Source organism: Rattus norvegicus, chromosome 2 (assembly GCF_021556685.1).
Source record: "Rattus norvegicus strain SHRSP/BbbUtx chromosome 2, alternate assembly SHRSP_T2T, whole genome shotgun sequence".
NCBI classification, from domain to species: domain Eukaryota; kingdom Metazoa; phylum Chordata; class Mammalia; order Rodentia; family Muridae; genus Rattus; species Rattus norvegicus.
The window spans coordinates 246,158,945-246,171,679 of NC_141535.1; the positions used below are offsets into that span (position 1 = coordinate 246,158,945).

Here is a 12,735-nt window from a genome sequence, read left to right on the forward strand (position 1 = left end):
CAGGCAGACCTCAGAAGTTGCTTGTTATGAAATCCAGTCAAAATGGTGAACTTTAGTTTCAGGGAGAGAGATCCTGTCTCAAAAACAAGATGGAGAATGATGGAGGAAGAGGTTGATGTCCTTCTCTGGTCTCCATGGATGGGTGCATAACACTCACACACACACACAGACACACACACACACACAGACACACACACACACTCATTCACACACACATACATACATACACACACACGCACACACACATACATACATACATACACACACTCATTCACACACACATACATACACACACACTCATTCACACACATACATACATACATACACACATACTCATTCACACACATACATACATACATACATACACACACACACACACACACACTCATTCACACACATGGTGGAGGGAGGGGAGAAAGTAAAAGTAAGTGTCTGTCGGTAAGTATTGACCAAGATAAGGTTTATAAAACATTTTTAAATTTTGATTATGTGCATGTGTTCCTCAGAGTGCAGCTGACTGCGTTAGTTTCTAATGGCCCAGGTTATTATGGCCAAGGCAATAGTGTTCCACATCACCGGAAGAGCTAAAATACACTGTTAAAGTTGTGCTTTTCAGCAACATGCCTCCAGAGTGAGCAGCATTGGAGGCACCGTGAGATTGTGCAGTCCTGGAGGGTATTAAGCATGCCCTAATTTTTAAAACCGCATCCTGCTCTCATTAGAATGGTCAGAACAGAGTAAGCAGTACCACTGTTTGTCTTCCATGCCCGCTCCCTCAGGACGAGGAAACATCAGAGAGTTGGCATTAGTTACAGTCTGGCAGAGATCTGCAGCTACCGGACCAATGCAATTCTTCCTGGCATGCAAGTAGAGACGGGCTGGCTCACCTCACTTCAGTGATAAACTGATAAGGATTACAACAGCAAACATGGGAATTAGCCCGCTCAATTTCCCTGCTACGTGTACATACTGTCGGTGTATTCAATCTAAGATTATTATATTTAGGAAGTGTTAGGAACCGGATCATGTAGATAGGAGGTCACAATTAAGCGGTATTCAAAAAGGAATAGGGAACTCTAGGACTACATGCAAGCATCCTGTGGTATAACCAAGTCTCTAAATATCCTGCCAGTCATTCTTTTAAAGGCTATGTGTAGATGCCCTACAAGACTTGCAGACTGAGTTTGGTTCTGGGATTTCCAGTTCATAACTCTAAATTAAACTTTCAATGTGAAGCCTCTCCCAAGAAACCTGGCTACAATAAACTGTCAGATGCTCTTAATTTGCTGATGCCTCCCAGACGTAGCAAGAGCTTGGCATCAAGGAACCCAGGACACAGTTGCATTTCCCTGTGAACCAGCTGGCACCACTGAGGAAGAAAAGAAAATGAAAGAAAAATAAGAGACTCTCTTCTTTTGGATACAAACAGATTTCAGGAGGATATACATGTCTGAATAGCTGGGGACTACCTAGGATTGGGTAAAGTATGTGTTATTAGATTAACTGATCCGGCATCCTTTTGTCACTGATGTATTAGAGGACATAGCCCAGGAGAGAAATGAAATCCAGGAAGCAGGTGTCGATGTCTTTCTCTGAATCACATCCAGGGAAGCTCTTACTAGCCAGGTAGCTGGCATCATGCTCATCACTCTCTACTTGGCTTGACAGCTCAGCTCTTTCTATCTTAATGGCATCTCTTCTCACAGGTCTGTTCCTTTCCTGTACCCATCAGGTACCTTTGGCCTTCACTCCCCCATTTATTACATCTTCAATGTATTGGAAAATTTTTGTGCACATCTTCTAAACTACCTTACCATTTCCATACAAGACTCACTCCAGCTAGAACGTTCCTCATTTCTAAAGAAGAGCTAGCCTCCTGGTCTGAACTCCAACGCATCTTTTGCCAACTAAGAATAAAGAACATTCTAAAGTCTCTTGGGATTCTACAGGAGCTTGCATTATTGATATGCACGAGACTTACGGCAGTATTAACTTGGCAAATAGATCACAAAATGCTATATCTGGGCATGTCAGGGTGCGTCCAGAGGAAGCTAACATCTGACAAATAGATGCTGCAAAGATTATCTACTCTCAGTTCAGGCAGGGACTGTCCAGTCTGCTGGGGGCCCATGAGAGTGAGGAGGCAGGTGAATCATGAAACGCAGATATCTGTGCTTTCCTGCCATTCAACATCAGGACCTGGGTTCCCAGGCACTCATGTCCTGGTCGGTACAGAGTCACCGTAGTGCTTCTCCGCACTTCGCAGTCCTGTTGAATTATGTGCTTTACAGATGGCAGAGGGCAGACTGCAAGGCTTCACAGAATTCAAAATTATGTGACTAGAGTCCCAGAACAACTTCTCTCATATCTATTTGTGTCTATTATCAATCTATCATCTATCAATAACCTATCTTATACCACCTATCAATCAACCAAAAACTATCAACCATCTCTCATATCTTGTCTCTAATCTATCATCTATCTCACCTATCCACCATCTATCTATCTATCTATCTATCTATCTATCTATCTATCTATCTATCATCTATCTATCTACCTATCATCTATCTACTTTTTCACTTTTCTTTCATTCTCCCTGTGTCTATAGAGAGCCTGACTTCCCCATGATTTCACCATCTGGTTCCAGTTTTACTTAGCGTGAGTTTCATAATCACTGTTTTATATCCTCTATTTCCTTCTTTCTTAATTGCTGGTAGGGTTTTCTAGACCTTGCTAACACTGCTTTCTGCTAGAGTACCTGCCTCTCACTCTTTCAGATGCTTATTTATTGGATGAGAAGCAATTATGAAATATAGACTCCAGATGGGATCTGATCTAAGAGCACTTCTAACTCTTTCCTACCCTCAGTCTGGCCAGGAAAACCCTTCAGTTCATCCTTAGTAATATGGATGTTACCATTTGAATCTGAAGTTTCCCTCATTGGCTTATGTTTTGTAGCTTGTTCTCTATCTGGCAGTACAATTAGGGAGGCCCTGAGACCTTTGGAATGTAGAGTGTTGCCGGGGGAACTGGGATAAGCAGGTCATTGGTGGTACTTTCGAATATTATAGTCTGGTTCTGGTTCTGTGGCCTTGCCCTCTACTCTTGGTCTTTAACCAAGTAAACAGGCTCTGGCTTTCTGCCCAGCACTGTTCCAATGCCCATGCCTTCTCTTCTGTGTGTGTGTGTGTGTGTGTGTGTGTGTGTGTGTGCACAGAGTCACTGCCCATGTCTTCTCTTGTGTGTGTGTGTGTGCAGAGTCACTGCCCATGTCTTCCCTTGTGTGTGTGTGCAGAGTCACTGCCCATGTCTTCCCTTGTGTGTGTGTGTGTGTGTGTGCAGAGTCACTGCCCATGTCTTCCCTTGTGTGTGTGTGTGTGTGTATGTGCAGTCAGTGCTCATGCCTTCTGTGTGTGTTGTGTGTGTGTTGTGTTTGTGTGTTGTGTGTGTGTGTGTGTATGTGCAGTCAGTGCTCATGCCTTCTGTGTGTGTTGTGTGTGTGTGTATGTGCAGTCAGTGCTCATGCCTTCTGTGTGTGTTGTGTGTGTGTGTATGTGCAGTCAGTGCTCATGCCTTCTGTGTGTGTTGTGTGTGTGTGTTGTGTGTGTTGTGTTTGTGTGTTGTGTGTTTGTGTGTGTGTGTAGTCAGTGCCCATGCCCTCCCTTCTGTGTGAGTGTGTTGTATGTTCGTGTATGTGTTCAGTCGTGCCCATGCCTTCCCTTCTGTGTAGTTTGTGTGTGTGTGTGTGTGTGTGTGTGTGTGTGTGTGGTGTGTGCAGTCAGTGCCCATGCCTTCCCTTCTGTGTGTGTGTGTGTGTGTGTGTGTGTGTGTGTGGTGTGTGCAGTCAGTGCCCATGCCTTCCCTTCTGTGCGAGTGTGTTTTATGTTTGTGTGTGTATGTGCAGTCAGTGCCCATACCTTCCCTTCTGTGTAGTGTCTCTCTCTCTCTCTCTCTCTCTCTCTCTCTCTCTCTGTGTGTGTGTTTGTGTGTGAGTATGCACATGTACTGAACCCCTGTCCATGCTGTTCCCAGGGTGCATGCAGAGAAGCACTTGTCTATGCCTTCCCCACTGTGACAGCCTATAATCCTCCAAACTACAAGCTGAAATAAATCTTCCTTCCTATAGTGCTCTTACTCTGTTTCTGTCAGGCATTTTTTTTCCATTTGTTTGTTAGTTTATTTGTTTTGTGGCACAAAAGTTAAAGGTGTGATTTGCTGTTTTCCCAGGCCTAGTCTACTGCTCTACTTCTCACTGTGAGTAGTGTGAGAAACACTAGGTTTCTCTGTGTTTTCTCATGCTTCCAAGTTCCTGCCTCACAAAGGAAGCACTTGGACATAATGACATTAGGGAATGTTCCCTGAATGCTGATCATTGTCGCCACTGTTTCAGCCCTGAACTTGTCTAAGGTCTCAAGACAAGTGCCCGTGGGGATTCCTTCTCACTCCTGAAGCATCAGCTGAGAAGTGCTTTCTTTTAGAAAACTAAATTGGCACCAGCATTTAAAAACCTTTTGATATCTAAAGAAATAACCAAGCTGAGATCTTTGAGATCTAAAGAAATAAACAAACTAAACCCCCTTCATCTGATAACTGACAAAGCACACTTACACTGGCTAACACTGAGCAAGACCTGGCAGCATCTGGGAGAACTGTTCTTGGGGCCTGAGTTCCATGGTCATACACCATGGTCATACACCATGGTCATACACCCACTACACATGCATATATATGTTTCCTGTGTCCCTGTGTTTGTTTTAGTCCCTGCCTCCAGGTGCTGGAAGTGATGGGTTTCCAATACTTATTAGAACGGGGATTAAAAAGCTTAATTTAAACATGTGCTTTTGAAAGAAACTCTCCTGAGTTTTGAGTTCTTGGATTTGTGTATGACACCTGTCACACAGAGTCTGTGCTAATATTGGAACTTGACTCTTGTATTTCTCCAGGGCGTTAGCATATTGCATACTAGAGAAGGATGGATAAGGCTATCCGAGCGGAGAGAGGGGTGTGTTGATTATTGTAGGTGGCTCAGACATACTGAGTCTCTGATGACTTATAAAATTCATTGCTGAGCATATGCTAGATTGCCTAACCACCAGATTGATATTAGAGTGTTATTTCTTGATGCATGGTCAACTCTTAAAAATTCAGCATCTATCATAAATAAATTCTGTTTCCAATAAAGTACTATCAATTTTAATCTCTGGAACATTAGAATCAGGTTGGTCTTAGACAAGACTTCTAACTTTTATATTAAATGTTCTTGCTCTAAAATAAGTATTTCTGGTGGTAGGGTCTTCAGTCCCTTGAATTAATCATCTTAGGATTCATTCACAAAGTCTATACAAGAGAGAAAATACAATATAAAGGAGGATCAAACAATAAATACAACAATTATGGTCATCAGGGGTGCGACAAAGTACACTTAACGTGATGTCAGAGAATTAGAGAGCATTGTTGGGAAGAACTTACTGTTAAGCTAGGAAAGACCTAACAAGATAGGACATTAGTGTGAACAAAGTCAGGAAAAGTGATTCAGAGAAGGAACTGATACATTCGAGGTGCATGGGAAAGGGAAATCAGAGGGGGAGTGAAGATCAGTGGTTAGAGGAAGGGTGTGGAAAGTGGGAGCCAGGAGAGGAAAGTAGGGATAGTTATAAGAAGCTTCTTCTGTGTGGTTTACTGTGTGTACTGACTTTTTGATTAACAGGTATTAATTGTGAATGTAATGAAGTGTGGTTGGAAGCACATGCAATTAATATGTGTTAATCATTATGTATTAACATGTATCCATTGTGCACATTGATGACATGTGGTTGAAAACACATGGGACTATGTACTAACTGAACTAGGTAGCTAGCACTCACTTCCCTTTCCTTACTACTTCTTCATGTTTACAGCCTTTGGGGATCTCTCATAAAATATGCAATAGCTTATTGTGACTGATAGCCACTTGGTGTGCTTTGGAAAACCACAACTTATTCCTTCTGATTCCATACTCATTATTCAATTTCCTTTGCTTCTCTCCCTTCCTGCCTTCCTAAATCTGTCTTATTTCACTGGACATGATGCCCTCTAGTTCCATCCATTTTGCTGGAATGACACATATTTCACTCTTCTTTATTACTAAATAATATTTCCCTCTGTGTGTGGGGTCATCACACTTCCTTTAACTGTTTATCGGAACACAAGAGCTAGCTCCGTATCTCAGCATTGTGAATGTTGCTGCCACAGCACAGGATGCTGGTTTCTCTTTAGCATGCTAATTTAGCTCCTCTCAGATGTATGCACCATGCAGGGAACACAGGTAAATATCATGGCTCTATTTTCTATTAAGGCACTTCCACAATGACTGTAATAATTTATATTCCTATTGAAAAGGTATTCAAGGTGCCTCTGCTCTAGGTCCCCAACAACATTTTTTACTTCTGTATTTTTTATTGGATATTTTATTTATTTACATTTTAAGTGTTATCCCCTTTCCCAGTTTGCCCTCTGGAAACCCCCTATCCCATCCTCCCTCCCCCTGCTTCTATGAGGCTGCTCCCCCACCCACCCACCCACTCCCACCTCCCTGTCATGGCATTTCCCTACACTGAGGGATGACCCTTCACAGGACCAAGGGCCTCTTCTCCCATTGTTTTCTGACAAGGCCATCCTCTGCTACATATGCAGTTGGAGCCATGAGTCCCTCCAAGTGTACTCATTGGTTGGTGGTTTAGTCCCTGGGAGCTCTGGGGGGGGGTCTGGTTGGTTGATATTGTTGTTCTTTTCACGGGGTTGAAAACCTCTTCGTCTCCTTCAGTCCTTTCTCTAATTCCTCCACTGGGTACCCTGTGCTCAGTCTAATGGTTGGCTGCAAGCTGCCCTTCAATGGAGGGATGGACACAGAAAATGGGGTACCTCCACACCATGGAGTACTGCTCAGCTATTAAAATCAATGACTTCATGAAATTCATAGGCAAATGGATGGAATTAGAAAATACCATCCTAAGTGAGGTAACCCAGTCACAAAAGAATACACATGGTATGCACTCACTGATAAGTGGATATTAGCCAAAAGCTCAGAATCCATTCACAGACCACAAGAAGAAGGAAGACCAAAGTGCAGATGCTTCAGTACTTCTTAGAAGGGGGAACAAAAATATTTATAGGAGGAGATATGGAAACAAAGTTTGGAGCAGAGACTGAAGAAAAGGCCATCCAGAGACTGCTCCCCCGCCCTGCTTCCATACCATATACAGTCACCAAACTCAGACACTATTACTTGTGCCAAGAAGAGCTTCCTGACAGGAGCCTAATATAGCTGTCTGCTGAGAGGTTCTGCCAGAGTCTGACTTTTTGTGTTTTTGATAAAGTTATGCTAGCCAGAATCAGGATATCCCCTTTGTAGTGTTTTCTTAATGACTAAGGGTATTGGGATTTTTTTGTGTGGAGTTGTTGGACATAGGTAGAGATATGTTTATGATGGCTTTGTTATTGTAAGAACACAGGGTAAACATCCAGTAGGGATCCCATGCAAGTAAACAAGTAAAAAAACAAACAAATAAGAATGCTGAAACTAATGATTGGTGACAAAAGATGTTGGTCCAAACTGATGGCAAAGGACAGCATTCCATCCAACCATCCAATAGTCAACCAAGGTTGCAACTAACAAACAAATAAACAAACAACAAACAACTAACCAGAAACCAACAGCCAACCAATCAATATTCCACCAATAACTAACAACCCGAAACCCAACCAACAAACTAATAAACAACAACTAAACATCAGCTAAAAGACCAACCACAAACCAATCAACCAGTAACCAATCAATAACTAATCAACCAACAAACAACTAACTAATCAACAGTCAACTAACCAGTTACTAATGACCAAGCAATAGTCAACCAACCAACCAACCAACCAACCAATAACAAACCAAAGAACCACTAATTCAACAACAAATAAACCAGAACAACAGCAGCAACAACAAAACAACTGATCCAAATACTGTGGAGTATTGTGCATGCAAAAATTAGGAATGCACTGTATAGTAGAGATGAAGGTAAGTGGCCGCATGTCAGAGATAATTAGAAAATTATATTAAAAATAACAAAGTAATTGCAAAAAGAAAGAGTAAAAGAAAGATGGGGAGAGGGAGAGACATGAGAAGGAAGGATGTGTGTGGAGAAACTCTCACAAGGACCCACCTCTAGATGAAGAGATACACAATTAATGGATGTTGGAGAAGGAGAATCCAGCTTCTCTAGGGCCAAGCCCCTTGATAGGCTAATCCCATGTGGTCATCTCTAATCACAAGTTCAAATGAGCATTACTAGATGGACTAAGTAGGTTGTATACATATATGTATATGTGCATGAATGTATATCTAATAATAATTAAAGTAATAAAAATAATAATTAGTCATGGGTTTGAGAGGGATTGAAGGATATGGAAGGAGTTGAAAGAGGGTTTTAGGGGTGGGAATTATGTAATATGGTACTTGAGTACGAAATTTTTAAGAAATTAAACTAAAAAAATAACAAATGACATGCTAAAACAAAAAAATTATAGTTGTATCTATATATTGGTAAGATTTGTATAACTCTACAAGTTCCTTGAAAGATATTCAAGTAGATCTAATCAAAGGGAGAGACAAACTGAGTTTCCTGAGAACACTATGATTGAAGACCAGATTTATCCAGAATTAGAGTGCATGGCATCTAATGACCAAATGCACTGGGCTTCACTCTCCTAACTTCCTTTTCCAGAGCAGACATGCTGCTTCTACTAACACTGAAAATAAAAGTAACCTGAATAACTAAAGCCCCATTTACAAAGGAAAAAGGACAAAGTTGGAAGTCTAATGGCGACTGGGTGGCAGCTATTATGAGAGTGGTAGTGGTGTCAAATATATAGATACATAGTTTTGATTGATTCTTGGCAAAGTACTGAAACATCTTATTGAAAAATTGTAGTTAGACTGAAACAATTGAACACTGACACTTAAAAAAAAACCAACTAAACAAAAAATAGCAAATTCATCCCAGGCATAAACCATAAAAACACAGAGCAGATCACATACTACAAAACCTAAGCCTGTCAGAAAAAGAAAATATAACTGTTGGTATTTTTGATAAGACATTAAAATGATATAAAGGTTTGATAAGAGGGATTTTCTTGAAATGACAAATGTCTGGTCTTTTTCACAGGCACTGCTGAGCAGATCACAGAGGAGAGGAATGTCATTCTCTCCACACATTAGATTCCATCTAGGATCAAGTCACTCTTACAACTGAGTACTAAGATGATGTGAAAATACTCCAGGAAAGAGAGAACAGTGATGCCTGATATACATATCAATGGGTTATCAAACCAGTAATTATAGAATACTGCTAGTAACGTTAAGATTCTCCAAGCACACACAAGCTTGAATGGCTAATATGCTATGTATGTAAGCATGCATTGTCAGGTTCTACAGGTGTGTTGATGGTACACAGAACACGGAAAGTTTATCCAAGATTATCAGGAGTAATTCTCTTTTATTTGAACAAATGCATAAGAGAAACAACAGTAAGTATAACGGCCCTGAACAGTTCTGGTAATTCTTATCTCCACATTCATAAACAAGAGTAGCTAAAGGGTACCAGCTGACCTTTGCACCATTGAATTTATTGCACAGAAGTGAGAAAGAATGGGTTACAGATAATCTGGGCACTGTGACCCTCTTTCTGTGACATTCTTAGAGAAGGAGACACAGAAATCAGGCTATTGATGGCAGGCTAGGCTGGGGAAAGCTCATTGCTTCAAGAAAGTGTCACAGAATATTCTGGAGTGTGGGAAGGTGCTATATCTGAGGGGTTTGGGGTTATATTACTATGCATGGTTACTAAAACTCATTGACTGTTTACCTAAAAAGACATTTTTCTGTTAGGTCTCAATAAGATTTCTGACTTCAAGGATAATATAGTAGCAATTTAAATGAAACATTAATGGTCTGAACTACACAGGTGATGAGAGATGGTAAATGGTAGGTGTTGCCAAGATAGAAATTAGCAGTACCAGATGAATGGACTAACATGTGGCATTAGGAAAAGGCAGACAGCTCTGTATCAAAGGAGGACATCACGTGTACCAGGAATTAGATTGAAATTGTCAAATCATACCCAAATGTCTTCATAAGATGCACACTCAGTCAATGGGGCAGCCACAAATCCTAACTATGACGTCCAAAGGGTGTTGTTGGTCCAGTTCACAAGAAAGCTTTGACCTCCTAAGAGAACAATGGGCTGTTGCATCATTAGTTGACTCATGAAACACAACCAAAGACTAGAATTCATGGAAAGCACTGGAACATGCTAGAGAATAAACACTGACAAGAGTGTCAGGCATGGACACTCCCTCGCTCCACCAACACTGATAAGTATGGTGATCTTTATGGCGTATGGTTGCAGGGTGACCATCACAGCTCGAAATGGGATTCATGTCAAATTTTGCTCCAAAGCTGTACCTGAAACAGGTTTAGCTCTGCTGACACAGGGTCTTTAAATGTCTTCAGATGCAGTGTGAGAAGACAGGAGAACACTGATAATAGTAAGATATGCAAATAAAATAGATTTGGGGTCAGGGAAAATATCTAAGTGGTTAAGACCCCTGACTTCCATTATGAGGCCCAGGGTTCAGATCCCAGCACCCCTGTAAAGAGTCCAGCACCCCTGTAACAAGTGAGCACCCCCAGAACAAGTCCATCACCCTGGAACAAATCCAGGTTCAGCACCCCTGCTGCTTGAAGGGTAGAAAAAGAAGGATCCTAGAGCTGGCTTGTTTCCAGCCAAGACATAAGCCCAAGTTCAGGGAGAGGTAGCATCTCAGGGAGAGGCAGAATGTGATAGATGGGGCACTTAGTGCTCTCTTCTAGCCTTGGGTGTGTGCCTGCATACACATGGTCAAGCACAGTTGGTCTTGAGTTTGTTACGTGCATACTTTACTTCTGATTAAATTTCTCTTTTCCACATTCTACATATAAATGGAGTATAATTTATACCATCAGTGATAATTAGGTTCACTCAAAAAATTGATTTTTAGAATGTAGCCACACATAATGCAAAATTATTAGGAAATGTGTTTTCAGCCTTGGCAGGTTATTTCTGCATCGACACATACTTATCCCAAGGGACATTTAAAAGACACCTCTAAAATCTAAGCTCAAAGAATCCTCTGTCTGTCTGTACTCGGGCGACGGTTATTTGATTGTTTTGTTGGAAACAGATAAATCGAAGCTGTAAACATGAATAGAACGTCCTGCACAATTAGATACACACCCGTGACTAAATCCAAAGTGAGGCCATTATTTGCGAATGGGATGCTTACCTTGAAGCAACACAAGGTCTCTTGCCATCCACTAAGAATAATTATCTTTCGGGGGAGGGATGTGGTACATGCTTTCTGTCAATCACATTGAACCAGGGAACCGGAGCCACTCTGGTGCAAGTCCTACCTGGCTTGAGATGAGCGAATGGAATTTCTCCAGTGAGGAGCTCCCACAGACACAGGGAGTAACTGAAGACATCAGCCTTGATGGTGTATCTCGTGCACTGTGTGAACACCTCAGGGGCCATCCAGCGCAGGTTCTGCAAAGACCAAAGGTGACTAGGACTCAGAAACACCCAGCAGAGCTGGCTTCTGATCCCTCACTGGAGAAGGTTCTCCAATGATCTCAGACAGCATGGAAATCACTGTCGCCTTTCTCCTTACCAATGCAATGGACACAGCACATCTTCATGTGCATGCGTTTCTCAAGAAAACATGGTTGAAATATCATAAAATTCATTATCTACAAGTTACCTTCAACATTAATGACAAATTATTATCTCACAGTGTGTAGGTGACTTAGTTCTCTTTCCTGCTTCCAACTGCCATTTTTACCCTAGGTGCCTGCAGGCTTCAGAATAGACCACCAAATGGGTCGTCCCCTTATTCCCTTGGTCTGAGTCACGCTGTGGGAGACACCTTCCTATGTTTCAGTCTCTAGGTTCCAATTAATTGAGTGACTAAATTAGACCCACAACTGTGTTCTCAGGACAGAAAACAGAGGGAGCCATGGAGAAGTCACCCAGTATGCCAGGGATGGAGATTTCTCCCTAGTATGATCCAGGATATGGGTTTTCTTGCGTTTACCCTGATGTAAATTTTATGAATTCAATGTTTGTAATATTTCAGGAAGGAAGCTAATAAATACGTTACAAAGCACCCCATCCCTGGGCCTCATGTATGTGATAGTGTGAGCGCATTGTTTACATTTGTGATTAGGAGTGCAAATATATGAACTTGGCTTCTTTGCAGTTCAAAGGCTAGAGCATCAGATCCTATTGCAACTCTGACTCTACCACTGACCGGGCAATTTCTCCCAGCTCAGCGTTCCAGCTCTAAGAGCTCCCAGCTATATGTCCTATCACTAGGCTTTATGAATTCATGGCATATTATATACACGGTTCACCTGCATGTGAACATTACGTGTGCTGTTACAGTGAATGTCGGCGGGTGGGCTGTTAGTGCTTGTGTTTGATGAGCAGAGGGACTTAGATATGGCCTCGTAACTAGTGAGAAGGAAAACAACACCCAGAATAATTTTAGGGGAGGGTAGTGCTTATAAGCTATGTTGCGAAGCAAAATAATGTTGCTTGCTGAAGGTGACATTCGGTTTAATTCTACTCAGGAGAAATGCCTTAGTCAGAGGGAATCAACAGTCTATAT

The 12,735-nt window shown here is 41.7% G+C and overlaps 2 protein-coding genes across 4 annotated transcripts in view; one reads left to right on the top strand and one right to left on the bottom strand.

Moving 5' to 3' along the window:
• Lrrc53 (leucine rich repeat containing 53) overlaps positions 1–9,500 on the top strand; it is a 31,873-nt gene extending 22,373 nt beyond the window's left edge. The window contains exon 4 of the mRNA XM_087638470.1: positions 9,195–9,500. Coding sequence (XP_087494596.1) covers positions 9,195–9,247 — 53 coding nt within the window. The 3' untranslated portion in view covers positions 9,248–9,500. The remainder of the gene's footprint in view (positions 1–9,194) is intronic.
• The window catches only part of Tnni3k (TNNI3 interacting kinase), a 267,980-nt gene that overhangs the window by 77,337 nt on the left and 177,908 nt on the right, over positions 1–12,735 (bottom strand). For all 3 annotated transcript variants that reach the window (XM_087620881.1, XM_087620885.1, NM_181769.1), the window contains 1 exon segment: positions 11,480–11,612. In XM_087620881.1, coding sequence (XP_087477007.1) covers positions 11,480–11,612 — 133 coding nt within the window.